This window comes from Hirundo rustica, chromosome 5, assembly GCF_015227805.2.
Source record: "Hirundo rustica isolate bHirRus1 chromosome 5, bHirRus1.pri.v3, whole genome shotgun sequence".
NCBI classification, from domain to species: Eukaryota; Metazoa; Chordata; class Aves; order Passeriformes; family Hirundinidae; genus Hirundo; species Hirundo rustica.
The window spans coordinates 57,458,847-57,478,101 of NC_053454.1; the positions used below are offsets into that span (position 1 = coordinate 57,458,847).

Genomic DNA, 19,255 nt, shown 5'->3' on the forward strand with positions numbered 1-19,255 from the left:
TCTTCACATTTTTATATTTTTCTGTATCAACACAGATGTTGCTTCCTTCAGAAGGTCATCTTCAGCTTGAGCCTAAAACTTGAGTTGAGTTAAAAACACACTTTAAACTTGAAAACAGTTGCAGGGTTGTTAGCTGGCATCCTGGGAGCAGCATTGATAGGATTGTGTGGTGTCACTTCCCAACCAACATCCATGCTTCTGGTGGTCCCAGGTCTGGAACTGAATCAGCCACAGACAGCTTGTGCTGCACCCAATTGACATAACCCAATACAGCTTCCACATTGCATAAAATGGAAAGGCAAGCAATGGAATAAAAGTTATTTCTTTCTATTTATGGCCTCTTTACTTAAGTACAGGCATCATTTGTAGTACAGCTATGGAAATTTTGTTCTTGCAAATGCAAATGAAATAGCTTTGTCATACTATCAGTTTTTGACTGATGATTTGAGTATTTTGGTTGTCAGTAAAGATTTCCCTTACCTTCATGTGTGACTTGAGATTGTCCTTGCGTGCACAGCGGAAAGGACAGAGCGGGCACTGATGGCTCTTCAAACCCGTGTGAATCACCATGTGCCGTTTCCAGTAACTCTTCCTCTTGATGACCAAACCACAGATGGGACACTGGAAAGGTTTTCCCCCTTCTTCTTCTGAGGCTTAGCAGGAAGAAAAAGAGAGGATCCTTTACAGCCACTTGTCAAATACTTTCCCTTTGTAAACATACTCAAAATATCATTTCTCAATGCTAGAGTTTCCTCTGTAAAGGGACATCAATTAAACAACAACGGGTTCCAGAAGTTTCCATTCCCCCCGGCATATACCTTTTCCCCTGGATCTAGTTATTATCTCTCTGAGAAAGGTCACCATAATTTATAAAGGTTAATGCCCCAAACTTCCTGTCACTAATCAGTAGAGGATGCTCTCTCTTACCTGGGTCCTAATGTTCCTCATAATTTAACTGCACTGAAATGAATGTCTCTCATAATCATCACTTTTCAGCTTCATTTCCTATCAAAGGCTGGTTGTAGGAGTATGAGAGTATGGAAAATATCCATAACTCTTAAAAAATGATCCATTTCCACATCTGATGGTTAGCCAGCAGGGAAGCAGGATATAAAGCACAGAAGAATCCACAACCTAACTGAAAAGCTTGCTGGTACTGGAAAGCAGATATACTTAACACCAGACCTAAAAGACTTTGGAAGTCCTACTGCTGAAATTGTTTAGCTATGGCTCAAGCAGATACTGCAGCAGCATCAACCATCAAAGGTCTTCAGGTCATAGGTTTCCTTCTGCTCCTTTAATTGCCAGGGCTTTAAATCTACTGCCTTCCTAAACATCTGCACTCTGCTTTACTGTCCAATTCACCTAAAAAAAGGATTTGGTGGCATTGATCAGGAAAATATGGTTAGACTTCCAAGTGCAGAATGATCACAAGATTGAAGGAGAGAGAAATTCCTTGCTGCTGACTTTGCACAACTAACCCTGCATCCATCCAACCTCTGACAACAATTTCCTCTCATTATTATAAAGAAAGGCCTACTATTACAGTGGAACTGGATGTCCTTTTCCTCACTGTAAAAGACAAGACTGTTTTCAAACATACAGAGCTCAGCAATGTGCATCTTGCTATTCAAAAATTCTCTCAGACTATTTAATCTCATTACTATCACTGATAAGAATATAGCAAACATCAAATTCCCTCGATAAGGAACTAAGAGATAAAAATCTCCAGAAAGATCTGTCACGTCCCAAAATTCAATTCTTGCTATTAAATAGGAAACAAAACCACTGTAATTCAACTGATTAGGCAGTCATTATGTAAGTACAGAAAGGGACACAATGTCAAAGCATGTGCTACAGCAAGTTCAGAAATTCTCCTTGTGAAATATTCTATGACACTTAAATATCAAATTGTTCCCCTCCCTGCCTCTCTAAAGGGTAGGCCAAAACCAATGTCATAACTGCTAGTGTTTGTTTTAAAATATTTTTACTTTTTTCTTCACAAAAGGCGGGAGAGAGACAAACCACAGAAAAACGTGGGTAGCTTTTTTATCTATCGTGTCTTTTCCACCTATCACATCTTTTCTTCAGCCTCTGGTTATCACCCAGAAGAGAAATGTGTAACAAGATATTGCCTGGTTTTGACCCCCTTTAAAAATAAATCTGCAATCAAGATGAATCAACAGTGATTTAGCACATTACAAAATATGCAAACAAGCGGTGACTTCACCAATAACAGTGACAATTAGTGTTACTCAGGAATTGTGCCAGTGTGCTCCAAAGCCTAACCATGTTAGCTTATACTGCATGAAGCTCAGAATAAAAAGAAAATCAGGGATTTCAGCTTTCCTTTATCTATACCGATGTCTATTTTATATCACTATGTTACTCTAGTGAGGAGAGAGTCAGCCAGTGCTAACCAAAGAAGTTTTGGGAACCAAATTACAAGTATCACAGGCATTAAATTACACCAAATAAATATTCAGTCAGTAAAAGGAAGGTCTGTTACCCACACTCGTTCAAAACAATCAGAACTTAACAGATATTCCAGGCTTCCTTTTCAACTTCATCCCAAATGTGTGAGCAGTTTATAAAAATGGCAATATTAACAGATTGATAGAAAAGTTAGTCTCCTCTATACCAATTTACTATAATAAAAATGCAAGGGTGACCAAACCTGATATGCCATTTCAGAGGCAGCTATACTCTGGAAAAGCCATGGCTCCAGCTTTTTTGCCTGAAATAATTCTGAGCAAATAGCTCAACGCGGTGGACAGAAGAGCAGCAGGCATACTCGTGTTATTAACTTACTCCTCTTCAAACAGCCTCCATCTTTGCTGCTCCTTACTTACATCTAATTAATCTCACTGAGTATTGATCTCTTAACCAAAGATACATGTTGCTGGTGGGGAAGTGAATCAGATTTGTAACAGCAAAGCAAACTCATAGGCGCATTAAAAGTTCAAAGTATGAGAGCAGGGAAAAAAACCTCTCAAGCTATACCTACAGGGAAAAGATACTTTCTCCGGGAACAAGACAAAAAAAGTCTCAAGGAACAACCAGACAGACACGAAAAGATAAAGCTTTATATAATTATATGCTTAAAAAAAAAATCTTTTAGTGCCATAAGGTTTTCTGAGCAAAAGGAAACAGGAATGCATAACATTTATTTTCATGGCAAATGTATACATTCAGATTTTAGCTTGTGTTACTCCAAGAAGGACTTAATCTAAACTAATGAAAACCTTAGGCCAGGCCCATGCCAAGAAGAGTTTGCCACTTTAATTACCTCGGCAAAACAGAGCAGTTAAGCATTTATAGAACATAACACAGAGCAAAAACTGGTACTGGCTGTAACTCATTGCATCCCTCTCTCCCTCCTCTTCCGAGGGCTGGATGAGCATTGCTGTCCATCCAAGAGCTAACCTATGAGTGTTGACCAAGAGCTGCACAGGGACAGAGCAGGCCTCAGGATAACCCTAAAGAAAGAGGTCAGGCCAGAAAAAACAGCAGGGCAATTACAACATCCATGTCAGGCTTCATATTTATGCACTGGCTTGCTACATCTGTGCAGCCAGGCTAGTGTTCCTGATAAAACTCAGCCTGATAAAGCTGGAATATACTGAACCACTTAGTGCATCTCGTGAAGGTACCTGCCATGCCTCCTTTCCCTCTGCAGCACAACACTGACGACACCTGAAGCCACATGTTCCACCAGAAATTTGAATCCGCGATGTGAACTTTTTATAGATAGAGATGAAAGAAATTATTTTTCCTTATTTTGAAGATGGATCATTTAAATTCCCCTGCATGGCTTGCCAGCTCTTTAAAGCTTTTGTTACTCAGACAGTTTCTTCTTCCCTATAACCCTGATTCCTTGACTGTCAACAGCTGGAACTGGTGGAGGAAAGTCAGATGTGTAAAATGGTTTTTGTTGAGCAAATTAGAGAAATGCAGCTTAGTTGGATTTTTTTTTTTTTTTTTTTTTTTTTTTTTTTTTTTTTTTTTTTTTTTTTTTTTTTTTTTTTTTTTGTTAATAACAAGGGATTGTAAAAAAATTTTAATGAAAAGTGGCAACACAATAATATACTCTGGTAAATTAGGACAGGGTAGTAAGTGATTACACAAAAGTCCATTTGTGACAGAGACAGCAGGAGGGAGAATTCTCCCTTGTCCAATATTTCAAAAGCACTAGTTTCGTACATGCTCACTGATACTGTGAGCTCCCTCACAGGGATTCTTTGATCTTCTCCATTAAATGTTTTTGTGGACACATTCTAAACTTGGTAAGAGAGGAAAATACTATTGTATGGAACAAAAGGGGAAAAAAATGTATCTAACTGTACACTCATACCTTTAAAATGGGGAAACATTTGTGACAGCTTGGTCTCAAAGTGGTACTTCAAAAAGCTTTTCTATTGTTCACCTAAAGTATCTATTTCTTATTTTCATAAGACGTGGAATCAAACCAAATCCAGACCCACTGAAGTGATGATATATAAGTCCATAGCAAAACAAATACATTCTGCTTAGTGGTTCAAATTGTATCCATACCTGTACTAGTGGGTTTGGATGCTCTTCCCTTTGGGACTGGTAGTAATAGTAATTCCAAAGACTGTGGTGGAGTTGCTTTCTCTTGTTTCATCTCTGAAAGCAGGGGATCCTCAGGAACCAGTGATTTCTTCTTCTCAGCCAGGAGGGTGCCCGCAGCCCTTGCAGCAACCTCCTTGAGAAGGGCAGCTGAAGAGGTCATGGAGGCCAGGGAAAGGAAAGAGCTGGCTGGAGGCGTGTGCTCCTGCCCAGGAGTCATGCTTCTTTCACTCACTTTCTTAGACAAAGCTGCTAACGTGGAGCTGGCTGACTGAGAGCTAAAAGGCGAGGAAAAGGATTCGAATCTTATCGTGTCTTCAGTCCTGGAAAAAGATTTGTCCTGCAGAACGGCATTGGCTGCAGCTTTCAGCTTCAGGATAGCTGAATCAGGGGACAAACCACAGGTGGTGGTTGAGTTTGGCAACCACTTACCTTGATTCCATATAAAGTGACTGCCTGCATTGTATTGGTCACTTTGTTCCTGTTTCTCAGCAAGCTTTCTGGCAAGCACACTTAGCTGCTGGGCATGGGGAGCAGGTGGAGAGAAGGAGATGTTGGAGCCAAGATTGACGGGGGACTCAACTCTGCCGTTGACTGTAACAGCAGCATCCAGCTTGAGGGAGCCAGCCTCCAGGAGCCGCCTCAGGTTACTGCTCAGTGGTTTGTTTGGACCAGGAGGTTCCTCTTCACCCAGAGAGGAGATGTCTGGAGAAAGGTGCTCCTTGCTCTGCAGCGTGTCCCTTAGTGCCTCATTTTCAATGGATCCCAGCTCCGCTGTGTTGCTGCTCGGCGTTGCACTTCCCAAAGAGGTATCGGGGGAGGTGGACTGCTCTTGAATTCTGTCCTCAAGAGACAATTTAAAGTTCTCCTGGACTTCTCCATATGATGCTTCCGAAGGGGTTTCTGAAGAATTCCCAAACCAGCGTTCTTCTTCACTGAGCTCACCTTCCACTTCTTCCTGTCTGGTACCATCTGTGTGGAACCATGAACAACAGCATTATTCCCAAATCTGTGTAAGGCAGTTTCTTAGCATGAAGCATGCCTGACCTCTGCATGACCCTCCTGAATAGTCCCCTAGCAACCCCCCCTAAAGTGCACCAGCTTGGAATCAGCCTGGATTCAGTGACCAGAAAAAAGAGCTTTTCAAAATGAGTAAATCTCTCTTAGAAGACAAAATGATGACAAATCTGTCATCTTTCAGTCTGCATAACTAAGGCAGCTAAAACTGCAGCAATACCTATAAACATAATATATATTCATATAATGCAAACAATTCTTTATTGGCATAGTCTGTACAGACTGCAAAATGCTATGAGCTGTCTGGTATAAGGCAGGGATTTAAGAGATTAAAAATTACTGGGTACTTGTGTATTTTTACAGCCAGCACAGGTGTGTAGCTACTCACATCTCAGACCAATCCTGCAGTGACCCCTATCTAAAATAAAATAAAATAAATTTGTACTGATAATTCACAATTCATTCCTGAATAGCTGCAATGACTAATACATGAATGCAGGCTAAAGCTCTCATCTCTCCATCTACTTGGGAAAGAAGTATCATACACACAATGTTATCTTATACAGACTCTAGCTGTTCTTATTTGTCACTGTTTAATGAAGTTGCAAAGATCATCCTAAATCGAACTTAGTTTAGCTGAAAAGGAAAAAAAGAAAAGTGCTGGTTTCACTGCAGCTAAGTTACATTTTCTCCTCTCTGGTAACTGCAAAACACCTGAGTCTCTCCTGAGACCTGCCAGTGTTTAAAGCACTGTGACCCTGGATTGCTCCTCTTCCTGACAGGTATTCAAAGCCATACAGATGTGACCAAGACCTCTTTTTTTGGCAGATCTTCCTGCCCAATCAGAACATAGTAAAGAACAACAGCAACGCTAGAATTAAATTCATGTTATCTCCTCGTGCCAGATACATCTCACATTTCTTGCTTTTAGACAAAATGTCCCAAGCTGCACAAGCATCTTTGTAATCACACTACAGTAAGACAGAAGTATTTAATATAACCCTCCACTGACATTCTGGAATTAAGCCTGCGTGATATGCATCACGTCTATGATCACGTATTATTCCCAGATTCCCAATTTAATTCCAGCAAATTACAAAACTTGGAGAGAAGTTAATGAATAAAAACTTAGATTTTTATTTCCAAAGAATTTAAGGAGGAAAACCTCAGACAAGTGTATCATGAGTACAGAGATACAAATGTACACTCTGAAAGCAAAGTTTTGGGAGCTTTTTTATGTTATACAGAGTATGAAGCACAGTCTCTCACAGAAAGTTTCTTTTACTCAAAATCCTCTGGAGAAAAAAAAAATCACCAATGTTTTAGAAGCTGGCAATAAATTCAGTTACCTTAGATTTGTAATTCGAGCAGAAGAGGGTTAGCATATTCCCTTTTCAAAACAAACAAAAGCCAAACAAACCTCCAAGGTCTTAGCTAGAATTATTTTGGTATTGTCCAAGTTAACAACACAGGCTCAGCAATAATGTGTGAATAAAGGCCAGTACCAAGCACATTCAAATAAAGGAGAGGGATGCTAATCAGTTGAACCAGCGCTTATACGGGTTAAAGGAGAAGGGAATGTATTCCCTTTTTACCCTGTGGACATTAAAAAAGTAACTTGAGCATGTCTGTACAGCTGGGTGCACTCACATGAGAGATCCATTCACTCATCCCAGATGCAAACAAGTTCAGGATTGGAAGCCAAAAAAGCATCTTACTGGCACTTTGTCTGAACTGATATATCAAGTGCAGGGCACATCCTCCGGGACACAGCCTGGAGCTGACACCACTACACAGCTCTGGAGCCAGAGCTAGCCTGCTTCCTACCACTTACATCTCTCTGTTGAAACCATCTCTCCTCTCCCCTGCAAACCCCACTCTCTCGTCTCTCTACTTCCCATCCATTCACAGGGAGGGAGAATTGCATTTCCCTTCACGCAGAAAGCCACTCAGACATTACAGCCTGAGGCACATTGAAGTGTAAGTGGATCCCAGAAGAAGTGGACTCAGTTTTAGAGAAGTCTACAGCTTACTAAACCCCCAAACTTCTCTGTTCCTTGCCATGTACCTCAATTTCTTTCTTTTTCCAGACAAGCACATTGCCCATTGGTCTTGCCTATACAAAAGGGCAGCCACCACCACGTTATTGACAGGGAGCAGCAGGAGAGCAGGATTCTTCATTTAAAGGCTTGCTCCCAAGCCCAGGATTTTCCTCCTCTTTAGGTAACACACTGAGAGCTCCCTCTCCTGTTGCTAATCTACCTGTGACCACTCAAGGCCTCTCAAAGCTCCATGCAGTTTCTATAATAAAGGGCAAATTTCCTCTCCAGCCTCACTACCCAAGAGCCAGCAGGATACTTTCTTTTCCACCAGTGCAGTTTTCTTTCTGTAGCCAGAAATTAGACCTCTAACTGCTGCCACTGCTCTAATTTTCCTCTTCTCAGTAATTCCCAGTTGTTGCAGCATCAAGCCCACTGTATTTGAAGGCTGTAAGGTTAATGCTGAAAAAGCCAGCATCAGTGTCTTATCAAGAGCTCAGTCAAGCCCCCCTTTAAACACCAGTGAGTTGGTTTAGAAGCAGAACACTGAAGCCTGGCAATTTCATTTCTAAGCAAAGTTGCCTTTCAAGGCCTTCAGGGCAGAATTTTAATTCACATTAACTTGTGAGCCTGTGAGTTTGAACAAGCTTGAGAACTCCAGGAGAAATCAACCCAATCCAACAACTTCTTTATGTTTTCAAATTATATAAAATCTTCTCTCAGAGCCCAGGGGGTTCAAGGTCACCCAGACCAGGTTTGTCTGAAACAGGAGCCAACCTCCACGTGTCTGTCAAGAAATTTCAGCTGTATTTCACATCTGTGGCAAAAATCTGCATGACATGTTTTTGCCTTCCTTCACAACACAGTTATGGAGCTCTTATCATGATTGAAGAGTCAAGACCAGTCAATGCTGCTTCTTTCTGATTTCCAGAGTGATTCTGAACCAAGAACTGCTTTCCAAGCCCTTTGCCACCAGCAGAGGCTAGTTGGAAATTACAGACAGCCTGCATGTTTCAGGACTATCGCATCACAGAGCACCCAGGAGCCTCAAAAAAATATTTTCCACTCCTGTCAGCAATGACAAAAGTCAAAGTACTGCTGGGTGACTACTGCCACTGATGTAGCCAATGTATCCATCTCTGGAAAAGCCACAAATGTTTGCAGAAAGCACTGTTTGAAGAAGTGCCAGTTTCCCTAGCTCACCAACTCATCTGCTTGTTTTCAGATACAGAGAAGTTCATTTTCCTCTTCAAGAGATCAGTTTGACAGACAAATCTTATTGATCCCAAAATGTGTTATTTCACTTTGTGCCCATCTGCCCTTTTATTTAGAGTGCTGATTAGAATCTGACCCTGGTGCCAACAGAAATGTAAATATTAACTTGCTCAAACTACTTATACCTGAAAACTGAAAAAGACAAACACGTCTGTTGATTTATACACTGAGCCACTCAGTTCAAATGCTGGAAACTTTAACTGTACCCAGTACAATGTACACAGGCCATTCTTGAAAGTGGCAAGTGTGAGATGATTCACAACTTCACTTTGTAGGACTTGGAGGGGAGAGATATCAATGTAGTGAGTTAGGTCTCCAGGAAAGGGAAGAGTCTCAAACTTGTGTTACTGAACAACAGACATGGGCAGTGAAAACATGATGGAAAGAACACCATTTGAAACACTAGAAATTATCTGAGAAGAGGCTACAGCTAAGGAACCCACCCCAGAGACTGGTTTTTCATGATAAGCAGGACAAAATTCTACTTCAATCATTCACTGTAATGAGTAAATTACAGAACTTCAATACAGAAATCCATATGCTACAGTGATATGAAACATATGGAAATTGTAATGATGGGATTACAACATGAAAATTAAAGCAAAATGCAAAAGTAGGTAGCAGTCAAATAATTTCAAAGAAATGCACATAGGAAAATTGCTGATGAGATAAATTAATCAAAATTGCCCTTTTTTCAGCACTTACAGTTCAAGGAAAAACTAGGAACTTACAGAACCAAGATTTAAAGATAGAGGAGAGCCAAACTTCATTTTTATTATCTAGATATCATTTACCCTGATTTGTATAAGGATTTCAGCTATGATCATTCACGTTTGTGCCAATCTAAATAAAGCTGCAATTACATTTGTTGTCCACTTTACACCCAGGTCCTCTTCCTAATTTGCTGCCCCAACAACTCCACCATTTCATCTCTAGTACCTACCATAAACCATCCTTTGGATTATTTTACACTGAACACTACCTAGGACTACTGAAAGAGCTGGGATTAAGTGATAGCTTTACACTAGGGAACTGAGGAGCTCTGCAAAGATACCTAAAGAATTTAAAAGAATTCATTAAACTTAAATGAAGCAGGAAGCCATCCAAGAGGAGTTCTGCAGAAACACTGACTGGCTCGGTTGAGCAATCACTTCAAGGCCAAGTAAATAGGCAGATGCATCAAAAATAAGGCAGAGACAATACCTGAGCAAGCTAGGACTTAGCCTTGGGTGACTTTCATCAGCAATAGCAAGAAAAGTGGAATGAAGGAAGAGAAGAAACAGTCAACAACCAAGAAAGGCAAGGATAACTGTAAAGGCTTTTAACTGGTCATGGACAAGGAGAGATGAGACCAATAGTGAAGTAAAAAGCTCATATCCGGCCTCCAGCATGGGTTTTCTTGTTCTATTCCTTCCTGGTTGTTTTCTTAGAATCTCCAGATGAGGACTAGGAAATCAGGCCACAGGCCAGAATTTGCTGTCGTGGCAGTCCAGTTCAGGATACCCTCTCCTGCTGTAACCCAGGTTCCATCATGACTTGTCATCACTATCATATCCAAATAAGACAAGTTTTCTCATCACAGGGTGGCTGTTAATTCAATATCAGCACAGGGTCCCCTTGCCCCCCTCTTACCTCTGCAGACCAGAAAATATGGAGGAGAAAAGAATGAAGGCACTAAAGACCAAATGCAGTGCATACCTTTAGGTAAACTATGTAAACTGTGTAAGTGCATCACTTTAGCAAGGGTAAAGAATAATTACAAGAGACCACTTGCTAATATCACATCACTTTCTAATTCACGTTTTCTCTGGGTGTCAGCTGCACATAAGCCCTTGCTGATTTCACAATCAGGTACTATAGAAACCAGAAGGCACAGACCTAAAAATGACAGTCATATCTGGAAGGTCTATTCTGTGGTATCCTACATAAATTGCTCAGTCTAACTGCCTGCCTACAAACTACCCTTTTGGTATTCAAACTGATTTTTAAGCATTTCAAATTAAAAAAAAAAAAAAGTGAATGTAATATCTTTGGGCTGAACAACCCATACGGGTTCCCATACCCACCAAACCACACAGATGTGTGTGCTGTAAGACTACCTCCAAGAAGCTGGGCACACAGCGTGCCAAACTGCCCGCAGTCTCCACCTCTAAAAAGCATTTACAGCCACATCTGATGAGGCTGTATATCCAGAGCAGCAGCTGTGTTGATTTTCCCATAGGGATGCTTGCTAGAAAATCATGATTTTAATAAAAACACAAAGGCTTGCCTTGACTCCTTTTAATATATCTACAGCAGCAAATAAGACTTAAAAGTCACAGTTACATAAATAGTCATGTGCTGGAGTGCCCTTGGTCCCCCATTTTCCCTTCATGATTTCTGTGACCTATAATAGGTAAGCAGCACAGGAAGTCACCGTCCTCTTTGAATGGAATTTCTGGCTTGCTCCTTATCAACGGGATGATTATTCAACCCTTGACCTCCTCACAAAATGGTTTAGTAGTGTTGCTGGTGCTTGAACCAAATTTCTCCACTGCAGGCTGACCTAAAGGGAGCAGCACGGCTGCAAGAAGGATCTGCCAAAAAGCCACAGCTCTTCTGTTCTGTCTTTCTCCCCTGTGTTTAGGTTATGTGAAAATACTCACACAATTAGACAGGGAAAGAAGCCCTAGGTAGGACTCTGTATTTCATCTCCACATCTTCCAAGATAATGATTTTCCTAACTGGAGGGAAGGAGGAGAGGGGAAAAGGAAGGCACAGCTTTTAAAGACAGGGCATACATTCCCTACTTTTATCCCTAACTTAAAGTGGCTTTGAAAAAAATCAACATACAAGAAAACCCCAGAATATTCACCTAACCATTTCCCTGGTACTGCTTTTTTGAAAAAGGCATCAGAGCCCAAAAAGATTAGAGAATGTTAATTATTTTGCAATAACTAGAACCCTTCAAGATGCTTTGCCTATATACGCAAACAATTGAATGTTCAAATATTACGTATTCGTGTTTGCAAACTGCTGGACTGCCATGGGTTATCAAAATGCATGTACAACGCCTCCGCTTCCTCTCAAAGGCAGAATCCAGGTGTGACGGACTCTCCCAAGCAAAAAGGGAATCAGGACAGATTACTGAAAAAGCTTGTCACAGACAACATAAAACTGCCTTTATTTCCTGCCCCTCAAAGGAAAAGGAAGTTTTGGTAGATGGGAAACAGAGGCAGTGGCCTTCTACTTTCAGCCACGAGCCTCAGAACAAATGTGTCAAGCAGGTTTCATTAGCTGCCAAAAAGATCTATCTTTACTAGCAAGCATCGATGGAAGGGAACAGAAAACCATGGTTTCTCCTGAGGAGAGCTGTCACTGCTTGTTGAAGGTTCTCAGGGCTGGTTGACAGACCACAAGATAGGACCTTACAAAGGCAAGTCTGATCTCCCTCAAAAGCAAGCCCAAAAGAGAACTCCTAGAATGATGGATGCGTGACATCTTGCCTCCAAGAAAGATTAGCTATTATTCTGTTCTAGGCAGGAGGTTATAGTTCGTAGCTGTGGGATTAGTGTTTGAGAAGGGTCGCTTCCCCTGGGACTCAGATATTTTAAGCTACAAAGGAACAAGCATCACCTTACAGTGCCGTGAGGTGACAAAAGCTCAAGACCAACAGAAGTGGTGGTCCTGTGCCTTCCCTTAGATTTGCTCTGTTGTTTGACTGCCTCATGAGCCAATTTTAACTCACTAATTTGGCAGAAAACTAGTCACTCTGTCAAGAAATCAGGAAAAAAAAATGATGAAAGGGAGACAGGAATGAGAAGACAGGTGGAGTCAACAGTCTGAGCCACCTATCTCCTCCAGTCTTGTGGGGTGCAAAGTACATTCCATCTTGTCGGTGAAAAACAAACTGAGGATTCTCTCTCCCATCCCAAACCTCAACAACATACTACACCTCTCAGGAAAGAGCTGGCCTGTGCAGTCAGGATAGCCACAGCAGTCAATATCATGTAGACCTCCTCAGAAGCCTAATCTGGAACATCTGTAGCTGGCTTGGCCCCCATATACTCTGACCCTAATTAAAAAAAAACCCCTTCTCTAGAAGGTAAGGCAGCATTTTTGTGAGAGAAGAAGAGTTCTAAAGACCCAGAAATAATATCTTAACAGTGAGGCACAGTAATCAGCAACCATGGAAGTAGCAGGGCAGAGCAGTATGACTTATAAAGTGATAAATAACATTAATAGTAACAACATAAGCAACAACATAAATAGTACACTTCTATAATAACACATGTATGATATTTGCTTACTATAATTTAGAATTAGGTGATTCTAGCTGGATTTTGCCAGTATTTCAGGCCCAGTGAGCTGAAGAACCTTGAGGTGTGCACGTGAAACAGAACAGAACACACACAGCTGTAGAAGAGGGGAATGTTTTTGAAGATCTCCCCTCAAGAGGTGCACCACAAAAGAATAGCCTGCACAAAAAGCTTCCATCAGCTGACTTGACCCAACTTGATCACCAGGGACATGATCCTGGCTTCTCTACTCAGCCCTGGTGAGGCACATCTGGGAGGCTGTGTCCAGTTCTGGGCTCCTCAGTGCAAGAGAGACGTGGGGCTCCGGCCCAACTACAAAGACATCTGAGGGATTGGAGCATCTTTCTTACAAGAACTAGTGGAGAAACTTGGACCCATTCAGCCTTGAGTAGAGACAACTGGGAAGGGGCCATCAATGTATAGAAGTATCCAAAGGAGGGGGTATCAAGACAATGGACCAGGCTCTGCTCAGTGAAGCTGGGCAATAGGACAAGAGGCAATGGGCAGAAACTGATGCACAGGAAGTTCCACCTAAAGCCAAGGAAGAACTTCTTTACTGTGCAGTGATCACGCACTGGAACAGATTGTCCGGTGAGGGTGTGGAGTCTCCCCTGCTGGAGATATTCCAGACCTGTGTGGACACAATTCTATGCCATGTGCTCTGAGATGGCTTTGCTTGAGCAGGGAGGCTGGACCAGATGATCCACCATGGTCCCCTCCAACCTGACCCATTCTGTGGTTCTGTGATCAACACACAGAATAACTGCAGAGAAAGTATTCAAAGACAGTTGATTTTTATGATGGAGGTTTTCATAAGAAACAAGTATTTCTGAGGTCAGCTTATGCTGCAAAGGCTCCCTAGTAGCCCCAAGACAGGTTCATAAAGCACACAAAGTGTCAGTAAAACAACAGAGAATCATGTTCCTTGCAAAAGCTCTTTTATGTTACCAATGTTCTTGCAAGAGTTTTATGGAGGCTGAGCAAAACACCACAGCCAGACTTCCTAAAAGTTTCTTCCACAGGCCCTAACAAGCATCCTATAATAACCTGTAGCTGAGGCTGGGTACACATTTCATAAAGCACAAGATACTGGTCAGACTGACTTATGCACTACAGGAATATGGCCAACTGTAAACCTGGAGTCGGTACATTAACATATCAAAGGAATACACCTCTTCCTGATGTAAATAGAGAAGATGACAAACCCTTTTCTATAAAACCAAACATTTTTTAAGTAGCAGCTTCTCAGCCAGATTAAAGTCTCTTATCAGGAATTTCAGGCTTCCCCATGCCTTTTAAAACCAGCTATGATGTCGGGGTTTGACTCTGATAGATTATTATAAAGCTGAGGAAAAACTGTATGTGCAGGAGTTATTCACTGTTATTCCCACAGCTCTGCTGCAAGTGGGAAACAGTATTAACAGTCTATGGTGCCTCAAATAGTTCATGTGCAAGTCTATCCAGAGAGATTCCCTGCACCTGGAATAGCAGTGTATCCTTGACATCAGTGAACATTTGCCACCTACATGTAAAGTTCAGCACAGCAATTAACAATTCTACCTTCTGTTAGTTATTAAGAAGCTTAAAAAACTCCTTAAAATTGCTTCTCGTTAGCCAAAATTTACTTTGATTGCTCATTTGTTTTGGTCTAGATAGATGTCTAACTCGGTAAGACTGCTGCAGTGAGAAAATATCAACTACCAAATGATAATAACGATGCTGGCATCTCCAAAATAAGAGATAAAGATTATTCATAAAACTTCTGCTATCCTTAGCATACAGAGACAAGACCTACCATGTCAGCCTACCTCATAAAGGAGGGAAAAAATTCCAAAATTTCGTAACATGGGCCTTCAATGAAAATGAAACCTCAGACAATTCTAGCAAACAATTTGCAGAAGCTGGCTACAACCAGAAAAGTCCCTAATGGAGGAATTTTAGTTTCCACCCTAGATCAAATTATTGTGGGAGAATCACATGAATGCCAAATATTTAATATAGTAATCCGTAATACCTTAAAGCAATCCTTCAATAACATCTAACTCCTTGAATAAGGTTTTATACCCTTTGGCAGGTTATTAATGAAACTTCCTTTAAGAAGTTGCATGCAAAACACTGAACTTGTGTCTCTATTAGGAAATTCTAAGCAGAAACACAAAACTACCTTATCTTAAACATAGTCTAGCTGCAAAGCAGAGGCTCAGTTACTCATTTCCAAATGGCTACGTGCTTTCTAGTAGTTCAGTTCTCGGTCACAGAAGCCTCCATACCAAAACTGAAGTAATCAGGACTATTACAGTTTCTTAGGCCACATTTTGTATCCTCTAGGTGCCAAAAAAATCCCCCCCAAACAAACAAACGAACAAACAACCCCACCAAAACCAACCAACCAACCCACAAAACACAGGAAAGCTTTGCTTTCTAACCTTCATTTAACCCGGTAACAAATAAAATTGGTGGTCTGCTATACTTTGCATACCTGTGTTCTCTGGTCTTGAGCTACATCTGTAAATTGCCTGCTCTTACCGAGTGCCTTCATCAGCCAACAATTCATCTTAATTAAGGGCTGCCCCTGACCTGCCACCTCCCCAGAACTGGCTGCAGCGATAGCTGCCTCAGCTCCTTACTGCGACAAAACGCACCTTCATTGCCTGAAACGCACTGCAAACCTCAGCTGTCACAACCCCAAGAGTAAAAAAAAAAAGGAAGCACAGGAATTCTCAAATATTCCTCGCAACTTACAGCAGCCAAGAACAAAGTGATCCATTTGTGCTACAGATTATTGCACCGCTGATTAACTCTCAATAGCTGTGACTCATTTTAGTGTGGCTTGTCGTCTAAAACTGACAGGGTCACCACAGCAACACGATTTTAGTCACCCTTACAGGTGGAAGAGAGGCAGAAGAGAAGATGCGAGCATCAATGCAGCTGGCAAAGAAGTAAGAAAATTGTTAAACATACCACTTTGTGGCATACAGACAATTCGCAATGAAAATAAATAATTCCCTGATCATAAGTGCAATTTAGCATTATGGCCTGGGAACGGCCGTAAGTTAAAAAAGTTCTCACGTAACCTGAAAGACTAAAATTGATCTAAAATCGACACCAAAAAAGCTGTAAATCACCTGTGTTCTGAGCTGTGCATAGCAATTCCCAACTTTCCTAGGAGACAAGCCATTGACCAAAAGGCTAATTGAGGCACCAAAACCAAGCTGGCTGATTACCTGCTCCTTCACCCCTTCATTCCAAGGAGTTGCCCTCATGCGTTGTACACACCATATAGGATTGTGCCCTTAAGCAATGCAGAGTAAATTTACCATAGCCACCACAATGTATCAGAAAAAATTGTCTGCTAAGGTTGATAAATCAGTCAATTACCTGCTTCCTTGACTTTTATTCCTGTGTAAATGTTTTCAACCTGACATTAGCATTGCCTATAAGATGATGACCTGCACATTGCCAAAACCAACTATTTAAATTACTAGCAAATCCTTAATTACTATAAACAAGATTACAACAGGCTTGTTTAAAAAAGCTTTCTAAATACCAAAGTGATAGCTCCAGAAAATAAAGCTTCCTTGCTGTCATTATTTGAGGCTGCTGGTTCCACATTAACTCTGGCTCTGTGTAGGGCTCTGAGAGCTCCCTCAGCCCACCTGAACACCACAGCAAGAGCAGCTGCTGTCTCTCCATCACTCCTCCTTGCCTGGCTGAGCACAAACACAGGGCAGGAGGTTCCCAGCCTCCTCAACTCCTCCTCTCAGGTCTTAACCACCTTTCTCCCCAAGCCATGCGCTCCCCTCATGTCTATAAAACAGGGAGAAGCCTTTAACAAACAGAGGAAGGTAAGAACAAGCAAATACTACTGAAGCACTGCAATTACTGATTTCATCTTCAAGGCAGAGCTGCCTCAGTGCCCCAGTGGGAATCTTAAGAACTGTCCAATTCTCACAGGTGGCACGAGCGTGACGAAAATCTACAGGCCATGATCCTTGCCAGTGAGTTAATTTGAGCTAAAAATGGAATATTAAACCTATGGCAAGGTAGATGCACATGATCTGAGGTAAAATCTCCCTTTCCATACCTCCTCTCTTACTGGTAATAGTAAGAGATTTCCAGAAGAGGAGAACAAAAAACAGCTAAGGCACAGATGTTGAAACCAAAAGATTAATTATGTGTATCATCCTTCTTCCTCCACACACAGAAGTTATTAAACACAATGAACAGACTCTACAATACAACTGGTTTCCTGTATCTCTTCAAAGGCATAGTCAAGTTCTGAAAGTGAGAGGTGATAAACTGTGACCAGGGTTTGTACAGGGACAGACTGATGTAAGCCTAGCACAGCTCCAATACTTAAGGACAGCTCTGTTAGAAGTTTTCAGCAGCACTGCAAAACACACAGCAGCATCCAGAACACATCTAGTCATTTAAAGGAGCATGTCTTCCAACTTTTTCTCCCACTGACCTCTGCTCCAAAGAGGGACAACTGCTCTACAGATGCAGAACCTCAATGACTTACCTCAGCTTCCCCAAGAAACAATGAAGTGTATCTTTCCTCCAGGACCTAACAAGAAAACAGGCTCTCTTTTAGGCTGAACCTATTTTTTGTTTGGTCATATGTGCCTAGGACAGCAGATTAACTCCCTGGCTTGTACTCCTCTGCATTGTACATAACCAACAAAGATGGAGGAAACAGAATTTCCCTGTCTCTCATGAACAAGGTAATCTTTGAAAGCACTTTCTCATGTCTTACTGCTACTACAGAAAATAGAAATTCAGGAGCCATTTGGCTGAAAGAGTAATCAGAAGTCCTACAGAAGAACATGATATTTCTGATCTGCCTTCTCCCCGACTACTGTCTCTAATTTCCTAAGCCAGGCTAAAAATGTCAGGGATGATACAAATGGCAACCTCTACTTTTCCTTTCCTCTCCAGTGCTTAAAGGCATATTGTATCTCCTCTTGAACCAGTTCCAAATAACTTCTCTTTCTATTAACTTCTGAAACCACCAATAGCACTCAGGGTGTGACACTGATAAAGTACTGCTACTGCCAAAATGAAAAATGGTTATTTCTCTACTTTCCTACCTCTTCCTGGCCAATCTTCTTCAGCTGGCATAGAAAGCTTATCATAAATACTGACTAGCAAAGGGTGAAAAAGAGAAGAATTATCAGAGATAAAAGCAGTGATAACACCACAAGTTTTTGAAGAAAGAGAAAAATAAGAAAAATAGACCTCATTGGCGTACTATTACCAAACAAGGATTAAAGCTGAAAAAAGCCATGTGTGAAGCTCAGCCAATAGGTGTGAAGATTCTCTACAGAAAACTTCCTGTTGTGAGCCACAAGGAAAAAAAAAACAACCAAACAAGCATTCAAAAAGAGAGATCTAATGTCTGTATACTATCCTGCTGAGCCTCCAAACATCCCCACAACCATCATATACCCCAACAGCTCTGCCATTGCAATCTAGAAGTCTTGGATCCAAAACTGTTTAAGGAACACAGTTACAGCTTACAGAACCAGTAAAACAGCAAGAGAAAAAAAAAAACAAACAACAACTTATTTGCTGAAGGGAGGTTTTCATCTCCTAGGCACGAGGTTAACCTAGGTAGCTTCTGGGGAAGGCAGAAGAACATATTCTCTCTGTCTCTTTATTGCTGCAGGTATCTGTCTGGCTGCTCTTCACAGAAAGGACATACCAGAGTTTGAAAAACTGTCAAAGAAGTGGTTGTGTTTGCCTACCTTGATAACATGATGTGCTGTTGTACATCCTGACCTTTGCCTACTTTGACTGTTTTGGCTAGCTCCTTATTTCCTTCTCTGAGCACGAGTATAAGACATCTCAATTTCCCAGCAATCCCTATGGCATCCTGGCAAAAGCAGTTCATTCCACTCAATTCAGAAGAATAGTTACCAGTACACATTTGATAATCCCAACACTTCTGTCTGATTGACACGCAGGGCCAGGTTCCCTCCTGTGAGATACGTGGGTATTTGGCAAACGAGGAACACAGCAAGAGCTCTGATTGTC

At 41.3% G+C, this 19,255-nt stretch overlaps 1 protein-coding gene across 5 annotated transcripts in view; it reads right to left on the minus strand.

Moving 5' to 3' along the window:
• ZNF827 (zinc finger protein 827) overlaps positions 1-19,255 on the minus strand; it is a 113,578-nt gene that overhangs the window by 70,627 nt on the left and 23,696 nt on the right. For 4 of the 5 annotated variants that reach the window (XR_009207833.1, XR_005700769.2, XM_058420611.1 and 1 more), the window contains 2 exons: positions 4,555-5,562; positions 481-653 (listed from right to left, as the gene is read on the minus strand). Coding sequence is in view for 3 of the 5 variants with exons in the window: in XM_058420611.1 (XP_058276594.1) it covers positions 481-653; positions 4,555-5,562 (1,181 nt within the window). In the remaining 2 variants the exon portion in view is untranslated. Of the gene's footprint in view, positions 1-480; positions 654-4,554; positions 5,563-19,255 lie in introns of those variants that run through there. The other variant, XM_040063954.2, reaches the window with a different exon arrangement.